This window comes from Aethalodelphis obliquidens, unplaced genomic scaffold, assembly GCF_003676395.1.
Source record: "Aethalodelphis obliquidens isolate GAN/ISIS:26980383/991018 unplaced genomic scaffold, ASM367639v1 scaffold9, whole genome shotgun sequence".
Classification (NCBI taxonomy): Eukaryota; Metazoa; Chordata; class Mammalia; order Artiodactyla; family Delphinidae; genus Aethalodelphis; species Aethalodelphis obliquidens.
In genome coordinates this window covers 35408512-35432278 of record NW_020837953.1, presented here as the reverse complement: position 1 = coordinate 35432278, position 23767 = coordinate 35408512, and the positions used below count along the sequence as shown (strand labels likewise).

The 23767-nt window shown below is 58.2% G+C and overlaps 1 protein-coding gene across 1 annotated transcript; it reads left to right on the top strand.

The window, feature by feature from the left end:
* The first annotated feature begins 1409 nt into the window (after positions 1-1409).
* EPHA8 (EPH receptor A8) lies at positions 1410-23357 on the top strand. The gene is made up of 13 exons (XM_027109811.1): positions 1410-1726; positions 9375-9530; positions 11767-12102; positions 16466-16590; positions 16666-16828; positions 18141-18234; positions 19219-19286; positions 20112-20276; positions 20476-20661; positions 20926-20987; positions 21558-21767; positions 22532-22681; positions 22768-23357. Exons 1-13 carry the CDS (start codon positions 1522-1524, stop codon positions 23104-23106), a joined length of 2259 nt encoding a protein of 752 aa, XP_026965612.1. The 5' UTR covers positions 1410-1521; the 3' UTR covers positions 23107-23357.
* Positions 23358-23767: the final 410 nt, after the last annotated feature.

The following is a 23767-nucleotide window of genomic DNA, read 5'->3' as shown; positions in this document are numbered from 1 at the left end:
CGATGCACAGGGTTCCTCACCAACACTTGTTATTTTCTGTTGTTTTGATAATAGCTAATGGGTGTGAAGTGGTATCTCATCGTGGTTTTGATTTGAATTTCCCTGACGCTTAGTGATGTCGAGCATCTTTCCATGTGCTGTTTAGCCATCTGTGTACCTTCTGGAGATAAATGTCTATTCAAGTCCTTTGCCCATTTTTTAACAGGTCTGTTTGGTTCTTTGTTGTTCAATTGTAGGAGTTCCTTACATATTCTGGATGTTAATCCCATCTAAGATATGTGATTTGCAGACATTTTCTTCCATCCTGTGGGTTGCTTTTTCACTCTGTTGATAGTGTCAGTGATGGTCACTGGTTTATTTCTGAATCAGTGATTCCTGGCCAGCACCTGGCACAGGAGCAATCGTACTCAACTTTCCCACATCCTGGTATCCCCCTTGCGTGGGATCCAGGCTAGCCCGTGAGCCCCCAGCCTTAGGTTGGGGGCAGAGGAAACATCACACACAGCAAGGCAGAGGGAGTCCATCCATCAGACAGTCACTCAACAAGCACCAATGCAGGGGTTGCATCTGAAGGATTTGAGGCGGGGGGTGCAACACAGTCAGGTTCATGCATTAGAAAGGTCCTTCTGGCAGGTGATATGGAAGCTGGACCAGTGGGGTCACTGATTTCCCCAAGCAAGTCACCCCACTCTGGGAGTGACGGAATAGCCATACAGAAATGAGGTCAGAGCTTTGTAGCTTTGGCATCAGTTCCAGTCCCAGCTCCATCACTCACTAGCTATGTGACCCCAGACGCATGGCTCTATGTCTGAGCCCCTCTGTTCCTCATCTGTGCAAAGGCAGCAAATAACACTTCCCCAGAAGGATGTGACACTCTATGAGATCACTTCTGTAGGGTGCACGGCATCTGGCTGACAGTCCGCTGGAAGGTCAGCTCCTCGAGGCTGGAGAACATTCCGTCTTCTTCCCCAGGAAGCCACCAGCACAGTGCATGTGGCTTGTGGTGAGAGAGGGCCAGGTGCTGCCTCTCGTTTCAGCTGGCTGTGCTCTCTCTGCCCGCAGTGGGACTCCATCAACGAGGTGGACGAGTCCTTCCGGCCCATCCACACATACCAGGTGTGCAACGTCATGAGCCCCAACCAGAACAACTGGCTGCGCACCAGCTGGGTGCCCCGCGACGGCGCCCGGCGCGTCTACGCCGAGATCAAGTTCACCCTGCGGGACTGCAACAGCATGCCCGGCGTGCTAGGCACCTGCAAGGAGACCTTCAACCTCTACTACCTGGAGTCGGACCGTGACCTGGGCGCCAGCACACAGGAGAGCCAGTTCCTCAAAATCGATACCATCGCGGCCGACGAGAGCTTCACCGGGGCCGACCTGGGTGTGCGGCGCCTCAAGCTCAACACGGAGGTGCGAGGTGTGGGCCCCCTCAGCAAGCGTGGCTTCTACCTGGCCTTCCAGGACATCGGTGCCTGCCTTGCCATCCTGTCTCTCCGCATCTACTACAAGAAGTGCCCCACCATGGTGCGCAACCTGGCCGCCTTCTCGGAGGCGGTGACGGGGGCCGACTCATCCTCGCTGGTGGAGGTGCGGGGCCAGTGCGTGCGGCACTCGGAGGAGCGGGACACGCCCAAAATGTACTGCAGCGCCGAGGGCGAGTGGCTGGTGCCCATCGGCAAGTGCGTGTGCAGCGCGGGCTACGAGGAGCGGCGGGATGCCTGTGTGGGTGAGCGCGCCTCTGTGCGGGTGGGCCGGCAGCTGGGCTCAGTCTGGGCAGGGATGCTGGGGGCCGGGGAGCAGGCTTGGCACAGTCAGCAAGCTCCTGGGTGGTGCACACAGCACCTGGGAAGATGCGTGAACCTCCAGCGTTCCTGTGTCACCAGGCCACCCACGTGTGTGTTGTGTGTGTGCTGTGGGGTGGGAGACACACCACAACCAGGTGGACCCTCCGTGGGCATCATGATGTACCCAGAGAGGTACATCTCTGGGCACCAGTGTGATTGGGAATACTACTGGGTACATGCCTGTGCTAGGGAACAGTGATGTGACCTAACATGTCCAGCATTATTCTAAGCACTTTTCACGTATTAACTCATTTAATCCCCACAACCATCCAGTGAAACAGGAACTACTGTTATCCTGGCTTTAAACATGAGGGCACTGAAGCACAGAGAGGCAAAGCAACTTGCCCAAGGTGACACAGCTAGGAAGTGGCAGAGCTATGATTTGAACCCAGAAGTCTGGCTCCAGAGTCTGGGCTCAGAACCACTAAACTTCTAACCTGTTGGGCGGGAGGAGGTGTGGGTTAGAATCAGGGCTCAGGGCGAATGTGTGGCGTACAGGGCCATTGTGAGCTTATGCGGGCAGGGGCACCCCGGGAGGACTGTCTGGGGTGGGCATGTCACAGCCTGCCTGTGTTCAGGGTGAACTTATCTAGGGATGTGGGGGGAGGGACGGCCAGGAGCACTTGGGTCATGAAATAACTCCTGTTCCCACAGTGTACTGCTGGGGTTCCTGTGTCACAGACCAGGAGCCGGATCCAGAGCCCAGGCTGTGTGCATGTGTGTGTGGCCAGCAGACCCCTATGTGGGGGCAGTGCAGCCAGGCATCCTGACCGCCCAGGAACCCTGGGAGGGCTGGTGTGCACAGACAGCTGGTGCCCCAGCTATTAGTGGTCTCCACCTGGTTGCCCTTCCTTGATCTCCCCAGGGACTAGACACATGGCACTCAGAGCTCAGTGAAGCCTGCTTCTGGGACCATTGGTTCTCCTGAGGGAGGAGATGTTCCTGGGCAGAGATCAGAGAGACTAGGGCCTGTCCCCAGACAGCCTCAGTGAAAACTGGGACAGGGCCCTGAAAGACACTAGAAATATCCTCTGAGCCCTTTGCTGGTACTACACAGGCCCTGAGACCACAGTTAGAGGGACCTTCAGGCCTCTCAGCATCACCCCTCTGCCCTAGCTGGCAGGAAGGCCCCTTGGTGCTCGCAGGACTGAGCAGGACACAGGCTGACAGTTTCAGGTGATGTGCAAAGTAGCTTCAGAGTCCAGCCTGGTCCAGCTTAGGAGTTATCTTGCCCCGAGATCTCCAGGACTAGATTCTTCTGTCCAGCCATCAGGCCCTTTCTGGCCCCTCTCTGGGGCTCTCTGATTTCCTTAAGAAAGCTTTTTTCATACTTCCAACTGCCACGAGTCTTCACTCTCCTGGACCCTAAACCCCAAAGCACCTTCTGTGACATTTGCCTGTTTCTGGATTTGTTCTACCCTCTGTGGCCTAGTTTTCAAGGCTCTCCAGGCCTCCAGCCTCTCCTGGTTCCTTCACAGACATCCCTGTACTTCTCAACTTCCCTCTGGGTAGTAACAATAACAACAAACATCCCTGTTGCCTATACAGCTTGCAAGGGGATTCCTAGCACATGCATTCATTGGCTCGTTGTAGCAAGGCAGGTATTACAATTCCATTTTACAGATGGGGAAACTGAGGCTCAAGAGGTAGTGTCCTGCTTAGGTTCAGAGCTGGTGAGAGGTGGAGCTGGGCTCTGAGTCTGTCTTACTCTGAGCCATGTGTGTAGGCTTTTCACCTATCCCTGGCCTATCCTGACTGCATTCCCCGCTAGAGCCTGCTCCCAACATCCCCTTATTCGGATGGGGATATAAAGTCCCTTTGTGACAATTTTTTGAGTGTTTGCCATGTGCCAGGCACTTTAATGAGTACATAGTACACATTATGTCAGTTACTCATTCTGTTGAGCATCTACTGTGTCCCAGGCATCAGGAATAGAGACACAGGGCATCCCTGCCTTCGGGGGGTTCACAGTTTCTCATCCTTACAATATTCCTCTAAGCGAGGTATTATATGCCCATCTTACAGACATGAAAAACTGAGTCCCTTCAACTTAAGTGGCAGAGTAGGGATCTGACCCCGTGTTGTCTCACTCCAGAGCCCTGAACTGCTTCCTCTGCCCACAAAGCTCTCTGCGAAGCCCCCTGGGGTAACGTTAAAAAGGTTAGTAACCAGGACAGTATAAGCTGTAACAGTCGGGCAGGCTAGCCAGTAGATACCTGCTCAAGGTCAGCTGCCCCCAACCCTGGATTGAGCCAGTGAGCACAGCAGGCCACTTGTTTGTACAGAGTACATCCTTGCCCTTAGGAGGGAGACTGCTCCTCCTGACTTCGGGGTTGGGGCCTCACTCAGAGGTACTGCTCCAGCCTCCTTTTTTGATAGAGATGGGAAGTGGAGCCCAAAGAGGGAATGCGTCTTGCCCAAGGACCCACAGCATGTCAAGGGCAGGACTCTTGGTGGAAACTCCACGGCCTGAGCAGGGGGACCTCCTCAGAGCTGGGAGAAGCCAAGGCCACTCCCATTTCCTGACACTGCTGGCACGTTAATAAAAAATAATGAAGAAATGCCAAAGCAGGGTTAGGGAATTGCAGCATATTTTGAATTTTACATTTAAATCACAATGCAGCATAATTATGCCAGTTGCAAGATAATTACAGGTTTTATAAAAAATATTAATTCATAGTGCACTGCAGGCAGTGACGTTTGGGGGCGGGATGCCGGCGGTACACGGGCCTTTCACTGTTGTGGCCTCTCCCGTCACGGAGCACAGGCTCCGGATGCGCAGGCTCAGCGGCCATGGCTCACGGGCCCAGCCGCTCCGCGGCATGTGGGATCTTCCCGGACCGGGGCACGAACCCGTGTTGCTTGCATCGGCAGGCGGACTCTCAACCACTGCGCCACCAGGGAAGCCCAGGGGGATGCCGGTTTTAAATCGCACGAGGAGAGACTTTTCTTAACCCTGTAGGTGGGCTTCGGTGCTTGTCTGTTAACCTCCTTCAAAGAAACAGCACAGGTGCAAAACTGAGGACCTCCCCCAATGGGAGGCCTGGGCCAGCGGCCCTGCAGTGTCGCCCATCCCCACGCCTCCCTAGTGGGTAGCCTGAGAGTGGGAGAGGGTGGGGCACGAGCAGGAGCTGGATACAGACTGGGGGTGCCTTTGCTGGGCTGCTTGAGATGGCCTGTCAAAGCTGGAGCCCCCTGCCCAGCCTGAGCGAGGCCTCCTGAGACCCGAGGGGCCCTGGCCTTCTCCATCGGGCAGTTCTGTCTGAGCAAACAGGGCTGGGAGAGGGGGTCCCGGCTTCCCCCACCCGAGTGCCCCCCCGCCTTCCTTCTGATGATAGGAGAAGGGACCCAGAGCTTGAGGGCTGCAACAGCGGCCAGGCCCATGGAGAGAGCCACCCTCCCAGCTGCCAGGTTCCCATCTCACTAGTCTCACCCTCAAGGCTCCCCTCAGGAGTGGCTGAGTAGCAGTTGCTTTTACGGAGAAGACAATAAAGCCCAGGAGGGGGGACCAGCCCAATCACATGGCTTTTTAGCATCCTTATGGAGACTGCACTCGGGCCTCAGGGACCCACAGAAGAACATCAGAGCCACGTGGAGCTAGTCCAGTTTACCAGTGGGGAAATGGAGGCCCAGAGAGGCGAAGTGACTGACCCAAGGACACACAGCTAGTAGTGGTTGATTCAATCCCAAATCTCCCAACCCCCTGACCAGAAAGCTCCCCACACTACCCAGTTCCTGACCCAGTGACCTCCCCCCACACGTGGCTGCATCCCCCCCACCCCCTCCAGAGAGAAGAAGGACCTCTCAGAACATCACCCAACAGAGCAGCCCCCAGAGTCTCCTGGCTACCGTCCTTTCTGTCACCTGGACACAGAATATGAACCACCCTCTGTGGCCCTAATCATCTTTCTATAAATATCAGAGCATCTCATTTCAGAGGGGCCGCATGAACAACGAGCTCTTTTGCCTTCCTGACTGTGTTCAGAATCTGATTTAAAATTAATTTCCTTTGGTCGGCCACCAGCAGACACCTTATTTGTCAAATCTCAAGCTCTTCGTGGGGGAGAGGAGAGAGGTGGCCGGGGTCTCCATCAGCTTGCCGGCCTGACAGGCGGCCTGGGCAAGGTGCCCTCGGCAGGGGCAGGAGCCCCTCCTGGCGCACGGCCGACACCGGGCACTGCAGACTCCGGAAGCGCCCTGGGTGTACGGGCAGGGCCGGGCCCCAGCCCAGAGCCGCTCCATCTGTCTCGGCCATTAATTCCCGGCTCTGCCTCCAGGTCTCCGGGCTCCCCGAGGCCTGGTGATTAGTATTCTTATTCAAGATTATTTTATTTTCATTGAGCGGATTAATCTAGCCTTGACACTTTATAGCCATATGGGTATTAGCCGAGCGTGTGAGAACCGCCCACCGGTGAAGTGGCAGGATGGCGGGGCCGTCTCTAAGCAGAGGCCGGGTGTTGAGAGGCTGGTGGGGGAAAGGCTGGGGTTTGCATCCTGGCTCAGCGGGGACCCTGGGGCGAGGCACTCAAGCTCCCCAGCCTCTGTTTCCTCTCTGCCAAACAGACGTATACATGCTGACTGCGTACAGTGGTAATGAGTGCCAGGCGCTGTGATCGTGTGAATTCACGTGTATTCACTCTTGTCATCCTCACAACAGCCCTCGGAGGTGGGAACTATTATTGTCCCCATTTTCCAGATGAAGACACAGAGGCCCAGCAACTTGCCTAATGTCACTTAGCCTAGGGGAAGGGGCTGGAAAAGAAAAGGAACCCAGGCAGCCTGCTCCCAAGTTTCTGCTCTTTAACACCCGAGGACTAGCACAGCTCTGAATGGTCAGGGACTCAGAAAACAAAGGCTGGGGCTTCCCTGGTGGCGCAGTGGTTGAGAGTCCGCCTGCCGATGCAGGGGACGTGGGTTTGTGCCCCGGTCCAGGAAGATCCCACATGCCGCGGAGAGGCTGGGCCCGTGAGCCATGGCCGCTGAGCCTGCGCGTCCGGAGCCTGTGCTCCGCAGCGGGAGAGGCCACAACAGTGAGAGGCCCACGTACCGCAAAAAAAAAACAAAAAAAACAAAGGCTGTCATGTTGTGCCATGCATCACACCAAGATGTCACCACACATGTCCTGGTCTGCCCCTCACTGCTCTGACAGCTCCTTGAAAGCAACACTAGGTCTTATTTACGTCCGGTCCGTGGCTCAGTAAATATGGGTGAAGGAATAAATAAAGGACAGAATAAGCAAACGGTTCCCGAGATTTTGATCAAGGTGGACCCGATCAGTACAGTGAGGAAGAGTGTCATTCAGTTCAGCCACAGGTTCGATAAATGTTTGCTGGTGAAGTGCAAAGCCCGTTTCCTCTGCTTCTTGGACTCAGAAGGAAGCTCTTAGGCTGTGCCCGGGCTTCTGGGAAGAGGAGGGGAGATCACAGGGTGTCAACTAGGACCCTCTCCACAACTCCAAGCACCCAGCCCCCAGTCAGGCCTGAGCCCTCTTGGAGTCTCCCCAGGGGGCAGGAAAGAGGTCTCAAAACTGAGGCACATTCTCGGTGACTTCCCAGCCTATAAGCCCCTTCTGGCTCCATGGCCTCTGAGTCTGGGAAGCAACTTAAGGGCATCATCATTTCTCCTGATTTCAGGTTTTCTCTCAAGTTTGTCGAATTTTACAAATTAACCTAATTTTAGCTATTACGATAAAGAGGTACGATCAAATAAGTGACATAGCTTTGCAAATGAAGCTTCTCTCAAGCACTGAGTTTTCTAGAAAGAGACTTATTGGAGAGAGATCCCAGTGAGTTTCCTGGTGGTCCCCGTTGCAGAGGAGTTCAGTTCCACAGATGGAGCTGGGAGCTGCCTGGCTGGGCAGCATTTTGTCCTCCTGAACCCCTGGGTTGTCTTTCTGCCCAGAGCAGATAATGGCCGGATTAGCTCACTTTGAAAACTCCCACCAGTGTTGACAACTTCTACCCTGAGCCAGACCCTAGGAACTTTGAGATGAATAAGGCGGCCCTGCCCTGTTCACAAGGATCTACCCACAAGGAGAGAGAGTCAGACACACAGATGAAAAAGCACAGCCATAATGTTGCAGGTGGTGAGACCGAACAGGGATGCAAAGATGAGGAGAGGAGTGGTTGCTTCTGTGTGTGTGTGTGTGTGTGTGTGTGTGTACATGTGGAGACGTGGAGCGGTCCAGAAAGGTTTCATCAAAGGCACAGTTAAAATGAATCTTGAAAGAATTCGACAGGGTGACAAAAAGAAAAGGCACAGCATGTGCAAAGGCCCCGAGACAGGAAACAACTCCTGAGTGTGGGGAATGGCCAGTCCTTTAGTTCGGCCTGAGGGAGAGGGAGTGGCCCTGAAGGAGGCTGCAGGGAGGCTTTGAACACCAGGCTTTATTGTTTAGGCCATGTGGAGCCTGTGAGAGTTTGGCCCAGCAGCAGTGTCATTTTAGAGAGTCCCTCAACCCACAACATCGCACTTCCTGCACGGCTGACTCGTTCTCAGCCTTTAGGCCACAACTCAAAGACCTTCTCAGGGAAGGTTGCTCCTCCCACCATTTACGCTTTGCCACATCCTCTGCTTTATTTCCTTCTGGAAATGATCACAGCCTCATTTACTGTGTCTCCCCCTGCCACCTTGAAAAATGCCAGCTTCTTGAGGGCAGACGCCATGTGGACCTTGTTTGTGGCTGTGTCTCTGGCACAGAATAGGTGCTCATAGTTACTGGCTAAAGGAATAGTCATCTCGCGGGCAGTGGGGCTGGGGAGGGGGTGCTGGGGGCCAGGTTTGGAGGCTGCTGTGGTCATCAGGAGCAAGATGTGTGTGCCTCTCAGAGGCCGGAGAGAAGGTCAGATACGAGAAACATATCGGATCAGCCACGGTGAGACTGGGAGGGTCAGGAGCCTGCAATTCCTGGACGATCAGCATTGTTCGGGGCGCTTGTAAAACACAGATTCCCAGGCCCCACCCCTGGCTCTTCTAACTCAGTGGCTGTGATGGGGCCAGGGTCTGTGTTTTTATAGGGATGGTTCCACGCCTGTCCGTGTCTGGGAACCTCTGGTCTCATCACACACGTCTCTTCCAGTCACGTTCCTCCCCCACCCCCATGCCCTCTCCGGCTTTCAGGTCACACCCCTGGGGTTTCGGCCCCCCTCAGATTCTTAGCCTTGACCCCTGACCCTGAGCCTGGTGTCTCGCTCAAGGACAAGTGCCCTGTGAACGACAGAGCCTGGGTGGGAGGGGCCATTGGAGGATTCAGAGAGGCTCCGCCCTGTGCTGACTATGGGGCTGGGACTCAGGTGTCAGGGTCCCAGCCTCAGCTCTGCCTCCGACTCGCTGTGCAACCCTATGTAAGTCAGAGGCCCTCTCTGAGCTTCAGTCCCTCCATCTGCAGATGAGAGTAGGAACAGGTGATGCTGAATGTCTGCACCTCTGTCCCTCAGGGGATCCCCCAGGAACCCCGGGGCCAGAGAGCTGCCCCTGAGGCCCATCAGGGTGGCCCGGCAGGCTCACCTGAAGCCTCCTTCTCTTCCACAGCCTGTGAGCTGGGCTTCTACAAGTCGGCCCCCGGGGACCAGCTCTGCGCCCGCTGCCCTCCCCACAGCCACTCTGCAGCCCCTGCCGCCCAGGCCTGCCGCTGCGACCTCAGCTACTTCCGTGCAGCCCTGGACCCGCCGTCTGCAGCCTGCACCCGTGAGTACCACCCCGTGGCCCCAGAACCCTCGAGACTAGGCTAGGACCCCATGCTCGGCCCCTCAAGCTCCCAGGGAGCCAGGTCTCAGTGGGTGAGGCAGGGACAGGTGGCTCTCATGGGCCAGGGGCCAGTCTGGGCATGGGGGGTGACTCTGACCCCTCAACAATGGCCTTGACCTCTCTGGGCTCCCAGCTTCTTGTCATAGGTCACCTGCCATCTCTCCAGTGGAAATCATAGGTCACCTGCCATCTCTCCAATGGAAATCTTTCCATTCCTCCCTCGGTCTCTCCTCTCTGCTCCAAAGGGCAGGACAGAACTGGACTCATGCCCTTCCCAGCACCAGGTGGCTTTGGTCATCTTCTGACCCAAGGGTCATGCCAGTGTCCTGGGGGCTGGGGTGGGCAAGCTGGGGGACTGCCTGTGCGACAAGGCGGGCATCAGAGGAGCCGCCCCCACCCCTGCCCCGCATCACTGCCATCCTTGAGAGACTGGGGGGAGCTGCAGAATTCGGGGAGCTGCTGTAGTGGGGGGGGTGCATGATTGTGTATATGGAGTCGGTGTGGCTGCGTGTGTCGGATTCTGTGTGTGCCTTGGGAGGCCTACAGCGATCATGACTGTGTGTGTCCTTGTCGGTAGCAGTTCATGCAGAAGATGCCTGCACAGAGTGTGAGTGTTCAAGTGCTTGTGCCCACATGTGTAAAGTGTTCTTAGAGGGGTGTGTGCACACGTGTGTGTGCATCTGGGTACCTGGAACAGACTCATGGTCCCCGTGGAGCTTGAACGAGCCTGCTTTGGGAGCTCAGCATGGGCACACCTGGCCCTGCAAGGGAGGTGTGCGCCTGGAGATGGTGAGGCGGCAGCGCGCATGCCCCATACCTGAGGGGACTCAGGGACTCCGGCGCCGTGCCTGCAGGGCTGCGTGACTGTCTTGGCATTTCTGCTGATGCAGCTCCTCCGTGGCCTCCCATCCCCTGGCCCAAAGGGGCCTCTCACTCCCACCCCCGCTGGGGAGGAGCTGCAGCCAGTTCAGCCCACGCTGTTCACCAGCCTTGGGCTCTTGTGACGGGGTGAGGGGTACTTTACTCGGTGCTGACGGGTTTTGCCCCAGAATTTACCCCAACCTGATCTCCATCTCCCCCTCCCCCAACTTCCATCACCACCCTTCCCCAGACCCCCTGCACAGGGCAGGTAAGGGCCTAGGTGTATTCACATTGCTACACACACACATACCACACACGCACACACACACACACACACACACACACACACTGCACACAGATACACACACCACACCACACACACACACGCACGAGTAAACCCTTCTTCCCTCCCTCCCTCCCTCCCCTGTTGTGCCCAGACCTGTGCCTTTGCCCCATGTGGGACCTGCTGAGGGGCGTGGTGACTGCTCTGGGCTCCTCAGGCCAGGTGAGCCCGGCTCTAGGTCACAAACATTTGCACTCAGCTGGCTGGACTCCAGTTTCTCTCCAAATCCACAATCCAGTGCCCTCCAGTTCTAGGAATCTTAAGATTGTAAACGACTAGGCTTTTAGTATTCCACACCCTGCAGATTCTAAGGTTCTTTATGATTCTGAGATTCTACAATTCTATTTTCTTAAGATCTAAGATTCCCAGCTTGAGATTCTGAGAGTTGGAATTCCATCGCCCCTCAGGCCCTCCTGGTTCAAATCCCCACGCCCAGGATCCTACCCCGACTCCCAGCCCCCAGCCCCGCCCCTCTCTCCAGTGTCCTTGTGCTGCCCAGACTGGGGCTCCCGTCCTGGGCAGTGGGGAGGGGTCACTTGGCACACGGGGCTCTGCTTTTCTCCACCACAGTGTTCGGTGTCATTGACATTAAATCCAGCCAGGGGGTTAAGGAGTGGAGTGGGGGATGCAGATGACTGGGGCATCTCACACCCCGGGTAGCTGCTGTGTGCAGACTCTCCCCAGCTCTGGATGAAAATCTTGTGAAGCACAAACCCCAGGATCCAGGTGGTGCTACGTGGGGTGGGGGAAGGGCGGCTTCTGTGCCCAGACCCTGACTGTGCTCCCAATCTGATGGCAGAGACATTGCCTCTGCCCTCGGGGAGCTTCCAGAGGATGGAGTAGGTGTGCCCTTATCCTTAGGGGGCCCCAAGTATCATGGGGGAACCACAGCCCTTCCCTGACCTGATGGGGGAGACTAGACCAGCCCAAATACATGCCCTCCACGCCCACCTGTCATTCTCTGCTTTCCAGGCCCCCCCTCGGCACCAGTGAATCTGATCTCCAGCGTGAATGGGACTTCTGTGACCCTGGAGTGGGCCCCTCCACTGGACCGGGGCGGCCGCAGTGACATCACCTACAATGCCGTGTGCCGCCGCTGCCCCTGGGCCTTGGGCCACTGCGAGACGTGCGGGGGCAGCACCCGCTTCGTGCCCCAGCAGACCAGCCTGGTGCAGGCCAGCCTGCTGGTGGCCAACCTGCTGGCCCACATGAACTACTCCTTCTGGATCGAGGCCGTCAACGGTGTGTCCGACCTGAGCCCAGAGCCCCGCCGGGCTGCCGTCGTCAACATCACCACGAACCAGGCAGGTAGGCGGAGACGCCCGTCCCCAGCTCCCGGGCCCTTTGTCCCCCCTGGCATCCGAGCACTGCGCGGACTCGCTGTGGTGTTTGGGCAAGCGCCTGCCTCTCTGGGCTCCGCCTTCCTCACCAGGACTCTGAGCTACAGGCTTCGCGCCCTTAGAAAAGTAAAACATGTTCCATAAGTGGAAGGAAACCAAAAAGCACAGAGGCAGGCTAGCATGACCATCCCAGGCCTGGGTTCTAGAATTTTCCCTCTCTGCCTCTGTCTCCTCCCTGTTGTAATAGGAGTAATCATACCTGCTCTGTTACTGAGGCTTAAATGAAGGAACTGAAAATGCTTAGCCCGGTACCTGGCCCACGGTACGTGCTCAATAAATGTCATTAAAATATCAAATCACTCTGATGATCATTTTCCAGAACAGCTGCCACTGCTGCCCCTGGGATGGATTTGGTCAGACTGGTCTGGACGACAACCACTTATCTCTCTGTTTCTAGCCAGTTGTTGGACTGAAGTTAGCCCCTTTCTTTCCAAATTCTGGTGCGTCCTGCCTGTCGAGTGGCAGCCTGACCCGAGGGCCGCCTGTGGCAGCTTCCCTGTTAACAGCGCCCCTAGCACGTGCCCTGTGGCTCCCCACCCCCGTCTCCTCCCAACACCACGCAGGCCTGGCTCAGTGACTCCCTTCCCACCGTGTCACAGAGGAGGAGCTGAGGCCCGGAGCCAGCCAGGGTCACCACATAGAAGCGGCAGGTCAGGATTCGAACCCAGGTCTGCCTCACTCCCAAGTGAAATAGGCTTCCCAACCCTGAACCCAGGGCACCCCGTCCCTGACGCCAGGGCTTCATCCTCCCAAAAGACCCTCATTCCTCTGGCACCTGTGGAGCACCTGTGAGATGCCAAGCTCTCTGCTCAGTGCTAGTGACGCAATGAGGACTAGGCCCTTGTGCGTGGTGCCAGGCCCCACCCCTGCCCACGTGTCTCTGGGGTGGCCAAGACAGGTGTCCGGCTGGTCAGGGGTGGAGGGCGGAGCAGAGAACCTACGGCACTCACACTGCTCCGTGTGCTCCATCATTAAAAAGAACAGCCTCGGGCTTCCCTGGTGGCGCAGTGGTTGAGAGTCCGCCTGCCGATGCAGGGGATGCGGGTTCGTGCCCCGGTCCGGGAAGATCCCACATGCCGCGGAGCGGCTGGGCCCATGAGCCATGGCCGCTGAGCCTGCGCATCCGGAGCCTGTGCTCCGCAGCGGGAGAGGCCACAACAGTGAGAGGCCCGCATACCGCAAAAAAAAAAAAAAGAACAGCCTCCCGTGAGCCTGCACACCCTTCCAGCCACGAGACTCCTTCACTTACATGGAAGCTTCCTTAAAGAGCTGTCTTGCTCACACATTTGCGTCCTCTCCTCTGTGGGCCTCTTCGGGCACCTCCAGTCGGGCGCCTTTGCCCACCTATCCCCAGAAATTCAGTTTGCAGTGGGCACTCCACCCTCCCACCCCCCGCTCTTCTTTACTCCTTCTTGGAGTACTTTTCTCTTGCCTTCCATGCCCAGCCCACCCCCCACTTTCCATCCAGCTCTCTGGCCTGTCCTTCTCCATCTCCACCAGCCCCTTCTCTCTGCACAAATTCCCAAAAGCTGGAGGACCCCAGGCACGTCCGGACCCTCCTCTCTTTCCTACTTACCCAGCTCCATCTTGCCAGAGTGGGCCCACGGCTTTGAATTCCACCTTCGTGCTGATGTCCCCCAAGTGTGTCACCAGCACAGGCCTCTCCCCTGAGGTCCAGCTGCCCACTCCCATCTCCACTCGATGTGTTTCAGACACATAGCACCCCCAAACCAGCCCCTTCCCCAGGCCCCCATCTCAGGACGTGGCACTGCTGTTCGTGGGGTTACTTGAGCCCCAAACCCAGCCGTCATCCTTGGCTATCCCTCCCTCGTGCCTCGTCCTCCCACCAGCCAGTCCCACTGGGTCTCCCTTCAGCGTGACCCCCTCCACACTCCAACCCCTCCACCCCGTACACACACATGCCATCGGTCCTAGTCAGCTCAGACTGCCATAACACATACCATAGGCCGGGGCTTAAAGCACAGACGTTTACAGCTCACGGCTCTGGAGGCCGGAAGTCCAAGGTCAAGGGGCCGGCCAATTTGGTTCCTGGTGAGAACCCTCTTCCTGGCTTGCAGACGGCTGCCTTCTCGCTGTGTCCTCACATGGCAGAGAGAGAGAGGGAAAGAGAGAAAGAACTCTCTGGTGTCTCTTCTTAGAAAGGCATCAATGCCCCCATCTAAACCTCATTGTCTCCTGAAGGCTCCATCTCCAAATACTATCGTGTTGGGGGTTAGGGCTTCAGCAGACGAATTTTGGGAGGGGGACACAACTCAGTCCATCTCATGTTGCCTGGACAACTCTGCACCATGATTCAGGGGACCCATCAGACCCTCCCCTGCCCACCTCCCCAGCCGCACCCCATCCACTGTCGCCGGGCTCTCTCCCTTCCAGCCACACTGGCATCGGGTCCTCATCCTTGGACACACCATGCCCTTCCCTGCCCTGGGCCTTGGCCTTGCCTCTCGGTCGGAATGACGTGCTCCTCCCCGTGACGTTCCCCTCGCTGCCTCCTTCAGTCCTCAGTTAGCTGTCCCGCCGCCTCTGGGAGGCCCACCCGGACCACCTCAGCTGAAATGGCCCCGTTCCCTCCTGAGCCCCTGCAGACGTAAGGTCCTCTCCATCACAGCACCCTCTTCATGTCTTCCATGCACCTGGCATACCTGTAATTATGCATTGATTCGTTTTCTTATTAACTCTGTCTCTCTTAACTAGACCATAAGCTCCTTGAGGGCTGTCGGGCACTGCAGTATCCCCAGGTCCTAGCCCACTGCCCAGCACGTGGGAGTCATTCAGGAAATTCTAGGGAGATGATGCAGTGGACACCCACAGCTCTGGGCTGGGGGCCTGGGGCAGACAGCAGCCCTGAGCAAATGCGGGAGGTCTGTCCTCAGAGACCACTTGCCCCTCCCCCTCCCCAGGCCTCCCCGTAGCCTGTTCTCTACACCCCCCTCCTCCCTGGAGCCCTCTCTGGTGCTCCGCCCTGTTCCGTCCCACCTCTGAGCCCCAGCCTCCCTCTGTGTCTGCCCCACTCACACAGCACCTCTTGCCTCGCAAATTTTTTGGTTTTTAAGAGGCACCCATGTGTTCTAGCACTGGTGTCTGTCCCGCACGTACAGTGGTCTTCTCTGAGCCTCACCTCCGCCTGGCAGCTGGTGCCCAGCAGCTTCACTTTCTGGGTGGAGAAACTGCCCGGAGGTAGTCATGGGCCCAGCCAGCAAGAGACGGGCCGGGTTGTGAAGCCAGACCTGATTCCCAGGCTGGTGGGCTCTCCCCTGTTCCACACCCTCCAGCTTAACTGTGGAGTCGCTTCTTAATTTTTCATGTCAGCATCGTCCAGCAGCATTTATTGGGCATCTGCTATGTGCAGTCCCTGCCTCGGGGAGCTCCCACGTGTGCCAGAGAGATGGGATGCCCAGTTATGAGGCCAGAGCTGGTCACATGGGGCAGGTGGGGGGCACGGGAGGAGTAGGGCAGAGTCGGAACTCGGGTGAGCAGAGGGGAGGGCTGCGGCTGGAGGGGTCAGGGAGGACGGGGTTGCAGCTCTGAGGGCAGTCCCTTCGGTTTGGCTGTGGCTGGGTCGACATCCGACCCTTCCCAACAGACTCACCTCAGGGGTAATTGCACTGAGCACAGGAGTGGGGGAGGGAATGAGCAAGGGGGCGAAAGGGTGACCTAGTGTGACTTCGAGAATACTTGAGCTCACATGGGCCTCAGGCTCAACTCATGTCCCTCCAAGCCCAGGCAGTGAGGGCGTTGGTTCCCTTGATTCTTCCCCTCCCTTCTCCTTTTCTTCCTCCTTCCTCAGTGCTCCTGAGAGCATGCTCCACACCAGGCGCTGGGCGGGGGTGGGTGACACGGAGACAGAGACATCAGGTGATGGGGCCTCAGGGTCGACAAGTGCGGCTGCTTGATGGGGCTGGCGGGGGTCCAGCATGCTTCCAGTGGGTGGGCTTGGCCAGAGAGGAGGAGGAGACAGTGGAAGTTGCGGGGTCAGGCCTCATCTGGGTCAAGCCAACCCCGGCATCCCAGTTGGGAGCCAGGCTGTGCCACCCCCAGATAACTGACCAGGGTGGCAGCCAGTGATTTGCCAGGAGGAGCAGAGGGTACTGGCTCTCCTGGGGCGGCGGCAGGACAGTTAGCAAGGTGAGAGTGGCCCAAGCCAGCATACCTGGGCGGGGCCTGAGGAAGGAGCAGACAGAGGCCCTTCCCCATCATCACCCGTCCACCCATCTGACCTGACCGAGCTCCCTTCCCTCCCCCTGCCCCAGCTCCGTCCCAGGTGGTGGTGATCCGCCAGGAGCGGGCGGGGCAGACCAGCGTCTCGCTGCTGTGGCAGGAGCCAGAGCAGCCCAATGGCATCATCCTGGAGTACGAGATCAAGTACTACGAGAAGGTACCCACAGGGAAGGGAGAAAGAGGGAGGCCACCAGGCCGGGGACCCTTGGCTGACCACCCCTCCCACGGGCAGGACAAGGAGATGCAGAGCTACTCCACCCTCAAGGCTGTCACCACCAGGGCCACCGTCTCGGGCCTCAAGCCGGGCACCCGCTACGTGTTCCAGGTCCGAGCCCGCACCTCGGCTGGCTGCGGCCGCTTCAGCCAGGCCATGGAGGTGGAGACCGGGAAACCCCGTGAGTGCAGGGAGCGGGGAGGGCGAGGGAGCTGGGCCAGGCGCCAGGGCCAGGGCCAGGGTCGTGGTGGTCAGAGGAGGGGAACGAGTGCATGCTGAGCTGGTGTGTGGGCCAAATCAGCATTTTGACAGGTGAAAAGACAGGCTCAGAGAAGGAAAGTTACACGCCCGAGGTGACAGAGCTCGTAACAGCCCATCAACTGCAGGCTTTCCCCGAGCATCAGCGTGACTTGCAGGCATCATGGTGCCCTTTGCTAGCAGGACTACCTTATAATCGTCCCAGAGACCCTCTAGTGAGTTGGCAATATCTACATCCCCATTTTACAGGTGAGGAAAATGAGGGTCAGAGCAGTAAAGCGATTTGCCCAAGGTTACCCAGCAGAGCAAGACTTGAACCTGGTCAGCTTGGGGACAAACTCTGTGCCCTTCCCCAGTATCATCCTGCCCTGCACCCCCTGCCTCCAGAACAGTGGTTCCCACAGTGTAGTCCAGGACCAGCAGCAGCTGCAGCCCCTGGGAGTTATCAGAAATGCTGATTCTCAGGCCCCACCCCAGACCTTCGGAAGCAGAAACCCTGGCGCTGGGGGCCCAGAAATTTTGGTTTGATCATACCTTCAGGGCGATTCTGAGGCACATTGAAGCTTGGGAACCCCCTGCCCCCATCTCCAGCCAGTTGGGGTCTTCTCCTATACTCAGCACCCTCCAGGGGGGCAGTGCTAAGACAGATGGTTCAAGGCTGACTTGATGACCTTCCTCAACCTGGCACCCCCTTGGCACTTGTGTGTCTCAAGTGCTCTTAGGTCTGATACCATGTTGAGACCGCCCGGGTAGGAATCCTGCCCGGCTCCATCCCATTTGCTGTGTGTCCTTGAGTAAGTTCCTTGAGTTCTCTGGGCCTCGGTTTTCTCATCTGACAACTCACGATAATACTGGGTTATCCCTGGAAGGGATGTGGGTTACTGGCTGGAATGTGCGGCTCTCGGTATATTCAGCTTTGTCGCTGTTACAGTAACGGGCAGGACAGGCGTTTCTGGACTCACACTACAGGTGAGAAAGCTAAGGCTCAGAGAAGTCTAGTGACTCTGCCCAGGTTACACAGTCCCAGGAAGTGGTGGCACCAGGTTGGAAAGCAGGATATTGAAGGGGAGACTTGTAGAGGGGAGGGTGGGGCAGAGGAGGATGCGGCCTGCGCCCCAGCTCTGGGCTGGCTCACAGCTGAGGAGGCTGCCGCCGGGCCCCGGGAAGGCCGCCAGACCTCTGGCCCTGAGGCCAGGGCTGAGTGGCTGGCCCCCCAGCCTGCTTTCCCCCCACAGGTCCCCGCTACGACACCCGGACCATCGTCTGGATCTGCCTGACACTCATCACTGGCCTGGTCGTGCTGCTTCTCCTGGTCATCTGCAAGAAGAGGTGGGTGGTCCTGGCCCCCGGCCACCCCAACCCCCTCCCCTGGAGCACTGTGTCTCCTGCCTGTCCCCAGCCCTGCTGAGCCAGTGATCCCCTGTGCCTGGGCTCACTGACAGATATACCTGTTCTTCCTTCCTCCTTCTTGGGACGCTTTTCTCTTGCCTTCCATGTCCGGCTCACCCCCCACTTTCCATCCACCTGTCTGGCCTGTCTTCCATCTCCTCCAGCCCCTTCTCTGCACAAGTTCCTGAAAGCAGGAGGGCCCCAGGCTGGTCTGGGACCCTTTTCTCTTTCCTACTTACCCAGTTCCAGCTCTCCTGAGTAACCTTATCAGGGCCCACGGCTTTGAATTCTGCCTTCACGCTGACATGCCCCAGGTGTGCCCCCAGCACAGGCCTTCCTCCTGAGGCCCAGCTGCCCAGCCCCATCTCCACTCGGATGTGTGTCAGACACACAGCACCCCCAAACCAGCCCACCGACTAAGTAGGTGTCAGAAGTGGGACAGGACCCAGGTCTCTTAAAACTAAAGACCACGCCCTTAGTTACTCTCCCCCTCCCACTCTGTTCCAGAGGAAGGTGGTGCGGGCTTAGGGTCCCACTCAGCAAGGATTGGAAAGAGCATCCGTAGATGGAGAAACTGAGGTCCAGGGAAGGGAAGGCGCTTGCCAAGCTCACATGGCGGAGCTGGCCTCAGAAGCCTCGTCTCCCAGCCCCTCTACCCGGGGTGCTTTCGTGTAAAATTGAGCTAATAATGCCACAGACTTTGCTGTGAGGGCCAAGTGGACTTGATTTTGTAAATTATATGGTGTTTATAAGTGTCACAGTTCAGCTGGGTTGAGAGCCTGAGGTTGGGACTGCCCCCCTGCAGGGGCAGGGACTGGGGTGGCAGAAGCTGACCTGAAAGGGGAAGGGGGGTAGAAGGGAGGAGTTTGGACGTGTTCCTGAACGGGGTCAGGGCTGAAACCAGGGACAGTCCACTCTCCACAGGCACTGCGGCTACAGCAAGGCCTTCCAGCACTCGGACGAGGAGAAGATGCACTATCAGAACGGGCAGGGTGAGTGCAGGGCCCAGGGATCTGAATGCAAAAGCGGAGGCCACAGTAGGACCCAGTGCTGGTTTGGGGGTGGCGCAGGTGGGAAGGGGAAAGGCGCCCACAGAAAAGGCTAGAGCCCCAGAGAGAGATGGCAGGCTGTCACAGAGACCTGAGACCCCAGAGGTGCAGTGCTGTGCAACTTGCCTGGGTTTGAAGAGGATGCTACAGACGCTCTCTCTCCCCAGGGAAATGCACAGATATTGGCATTCACGCACAATTTCACATACACCTTTGGGGGGTCATATACTCTTGGACAAGAACCCCTGCTACAAAGAACTTTTTCAGGACCCTGCAGAAACCTCAGAAAACAGGGCAAATATGGGGATGCCTACCTCAATGCCCCACTTCTTTGCCCACGGCAGAATCAATCATGGTACTGATTCCCATGGAGCCTGAATGCGGTCTCAGAATCCTTCTTAACACAGTCTTCTAGAGACCCGCTTTCCATCAGTCTGAGTTGGCACTGTGATGTGACCTTTTTTGGTCACATTCCTACCCTAGGACAATTGAGAAAGGTCTTAAGGACCCTAAAAGTAACCCCAGAAAAATGACAGACAGGCTCACAACTCACGAGAAATCCCAGAGTCCCCTAGAGAGCTCAGAGCTACTCCACAGAGACCCTGCTTACACTGGGCAAGCACTTATTGGGCACCTGTTTGCCACCACATCCTGGGATTCCCAGAGACACTTCTCACTCCACCACCAGTCCCGTCCCAGGCCCAGGGAATGCTGGGAGAGAATGTCCTCATGGAGCCCACCGATGGCCCTTCTCTCCTGGCCCCTCAGCGCCTCCACCCGTCTTCCTGCCCCTGCACCACCCTCCGGGGAAGATCCCAGAGCCCCAGTTCTATGCAGAACCCCACACCTACGAGGAGCCGGGCCGGGCGGGCCGCGGTTTCACCCGCGAGATCGAGGCCTCTAGAATCCACATTGAGAAGATCATTGGCTCCGGTGAGCTTCAGGGATTGTGAGTGTGGGGACATCACAGGGGGTGCCCAGGGGAGGGACACCCAGTGCAGAGGGACGGGGGAACCAAGATGCCCGGCATGGCCAGACACTCGGGTGTGTGGGGCTGGGAGAGTGCAGAGTCTGGGGTGAGGGGAGGAAGGTCCCACCGCCCACCCCCTGCCTGCCCCACCTGGGTTCACAGGAGAGTCCGGGGAAGTCTGCTACGGGCATCTGCAGGTGCCGGGGCAGCGGGACATGCCCGTGGCCATCAAGGCCCTCAAAGCCGGCTACACGGAGAGGCAGCGGCGGGACTTTCTGAGCGAGGCATCCATCATGGGCCAGTTTGACCACCCCAATATCATCCGCCTTGAAGGTGTCGTCACCCGTGGTAGGTGCCAGGCGACAGCAGCCTCACCCTGCAGGGCCCCTTCTGCTGCATCCCCAGACCACCCTGCCCTGCCCCATCCCCCTGGCTCAGGTCCCCAGATGACTTGGCACGGAAGGGGGCCCAGAGCCTGGAACCCCAGTGGAAACCCTACGTTCCCTGGGGCCCTGGGTGCTGGCCCAGCTCCTGGCAGCTCATAGCGGGGGCGGGGGGGCATGTTCCTGATCCCCCCACCAAGAGCCACCTCCTCCCTGGCGCCGTCCCCAGGCCAGCTGGCAATGATCGTGACCGAGTACATGGAGAACGGCTCTCTGGACACCTTCCTGAGGGTGCGTGCCCCGCCACTCCTTTCACCTGGGCCGGGGGAGGGAAGTTCAGTCTGGGTGGTGGGAGATAATGTGAGACCTCCAGATACCCCCTCCTCCCCAGAGCTTGGACCCAACAGACCTGGGGAAGGCGAGCCAGGTGTGGGGAGGGGTCTTAAAGGTCAGCCCATCAAACTGCCTTTCAGCCCCCCATCACGTGGAAGTCCCTCTGCTGCACGGGTCCTACTGCCCTGTCCTGCACACAGGCTAAGAGGGGTGCCTCTGTGGGGACCCAGGGCCCCAGTCAGCTGGGAGGCATGGCGGGTGGTGGTGGAAATTCCTAGATGCCCAGCCCTCGCCGTGCCGTTCATCTGCTGGGTGCTCTTAGGCACAGGGCGAAACCTCTCTGGGCCTCCATTTCTCCTTCTGCAAAGTGGATGACCAGTCACTGCCACCCTACGTACCTCTCAGGGTTGCTGTGAGTGTAAATGAGACGTGAGAACAAACCTTAAACAGCAATATGCTTCCTAAGCAGTGAGGCACTTTGTAAACTGCAAAGAGCCTTCCTGAAGCCCAAGCCACGTCCCCCTGCAGACTCACGATGGGCAGTTCACCATCATGCAGCTGGTGGGCATGCTCAGAGGAGTGGGCGCCGGCATGCGCTACCTCTCGGACCTGGGCTATGTCCACCGCGACCTGGCTGCCCGCAACGTCCTGGTCGATGGCAACCTGGTCTGCAAGGTGTCTGACTTCGGGCTCTCGCGGGTGCTGGAGGATGACCCCGACGCCGCCTACACCACCACGGTGCGTAGCCCGCACCCCCTTTCCAGCAGGCCCTGGGATGGAGCCCCCCACGTGTCGTTAGGGAAGTTGGACGTTTCAGGGTTGCCTTCAACCTGGGGCGAGTCCTACCTCTTCTCTGCACCTCAGTTTGCACCAAAGCTTTCCCACCTCTGCTCCGTCACTAACTGGCTTGCGAAGATACCAGGGCCGGTCCCCCCATTACTCACTCACTAGGATTTTTGGGGAGAGTTGGCATCTCTCTGAACCGCCTCCACTCCACGTCTGTCTCTAACGTTTGACTAAAACCCAGCATTTTCAAAATGTGTTCTGGGGGGATTTGGGCTTCTCTAGCAGTGCTTTAGGGGCTGCCTTAAGGGTGGAGGGCCTCCACCCCTGCCTCTGTCAGGACCTTCCCTTAGGATCTCGCCCACTGAGACTCCAAATAAGGTTTCACTTAGAGAAAGGATTTTGTGACCAAAAACAACCCCTCCAGGGGAGCTAGAAAATTACTAGACCACGTTCTCCGAGCTTCGTCACTTGTTCAGGCATCAACCTGTTGACTGATACTTACTGAGCATCTACTGGGTGCCAGGCCCTCCACCCACTGTCTTTTGTTCAGTCTCCACACCAGCTCCATGTGCAGGTCTCCCCCATCAGAACAGGTGCTCTTGGAAGGTGGAGGCCGTGTCTCTCCAGCCAGCCTTCGAGTTTCCCAGCCCAGATCCCTGCCTTCAGCTCCCTGACGAGCTGGGGAGAAGCTCTCAACACTCGTGTGTCCGTCGCAGGGAGGGAAGATCCCGATCCGCTGGACAGCCCCCGAGGCCATCGCCTTCCGGACCTTCTCCTCGGCCAGCGACGTGTGGAGTTTTGGGGTGGTCATGTGGGAGGTGCTTGCCTACGGGGAGCGGCCCTACTGGAACATGACCAACCGGGATGTGAGTGCCGGAGCCTGGCTGGGCAGAGGCGGCCGGGGCCTCGGAGGGAAGGGCCGCTCCAGCCCATTGCCGTGTTCCCCCCACAGGTCATCAGCTCCGTGGAGGAGGGGTACCGCCTGCCCGCGCCCATGGGCTGCCCCCGCGCCCTGCACCAGCTCATGCTTGACTGCTGGCACAAGGACCGGGCCCAGAGGCCTCGCTTCTCCCAGATCGTCAGCGTCCTGGACACGCTGATCCGCAGCCCTGAGAGTCTCAGGGCCACGGCCACTGTCAACAGGTGCCTGGCGCCCACCCCAGCTCTGCCCACCCCAGCTCCGCCCGCCCCAGCTGCCCTCCCCGCTTGCCCTAGACAAGGCCCAGACTTAGTCCAGGCCTTGGGGTGGCTCTGCCCTGACCCCTGGACCAGACCCAGCCTGGTCCTCTGAGCCCTGTTCAGAGCTCTACTTCCAAGCCTGCGGTCTAACCCTTCAGACCCTCCTTGCCACTGCCAAGCCTAGATGGAGGCTGAGTGGCTGGCGCCAGTGTCTCCTGGCAGACCACTTACCAAGGGCCCCTGTGCCTCAGGTGCCCACCCCCCGCCTTTGCCCGGAGCTGCTTTGACCTCCGCGGGGGCGGGGGTGGCGGCGGGGGCCTCACCGTGGGGGACTGGCTGGACTCCATCCGCATGGGCCGCTACCGGGACCACTTCGCTGCTGGGGGTTACTCCTCTCTGGGCATGGTGCTACGTATGAATGCTCAGTAAGTGGTGGGCCCCTGGGGACGGGAGCAGGGGGAGAGGCCAGAGGTGGAGCCGCTGAGGATGGCAGCTCCAGGGATGGGTGTGTCCCCGTCTCCACAGCTCCCAGACTCCCAGGTCAGCACCGCCTTCCTTTACAGGGATGTGCATGCCCTGGGCATCACCCTCATGGGCCACCAGAAGAAGATCCTGGGCAGCATCGAGACCATGAGGGCCCAGCTGACCAGCACGCAGGGGCCCCACCGGCACCTCTGACCAAACCGAGCCAGCCCCGGGTCATGCCGGCCGTCAGAGGACTCGCAGGGTTGGCCACCCCAGGCCTCTGTCCCTCCTCCTTGGCTGCCTTCCCC

Bases quoted from the DNA above. Each gene is read 5' to 3' on its own strand.
- EPHA8 (XM_027109811.1), top strand. From the start codon at position 1,522: ATGGTGCGCAACCTGGCCGCCTTCTCGGAGGCGGTGACGGGGGCCGAC. The intron at 1,727-9,374 runs GTGAGCGCGCCT...TCTCTTCCACAG, and splicing joins GCGGCGGGATGCCTGTGTGG to CCTGTGAGCTGGGCTTCTAC. The intron at 20,277-20,475 runs GTGAGCTTCAGG...CTGGGTTCACAG, and splicing joins TGAGAAGATCATTGGCTCCG to GAGAGTCCGGGGAAGTCTGC.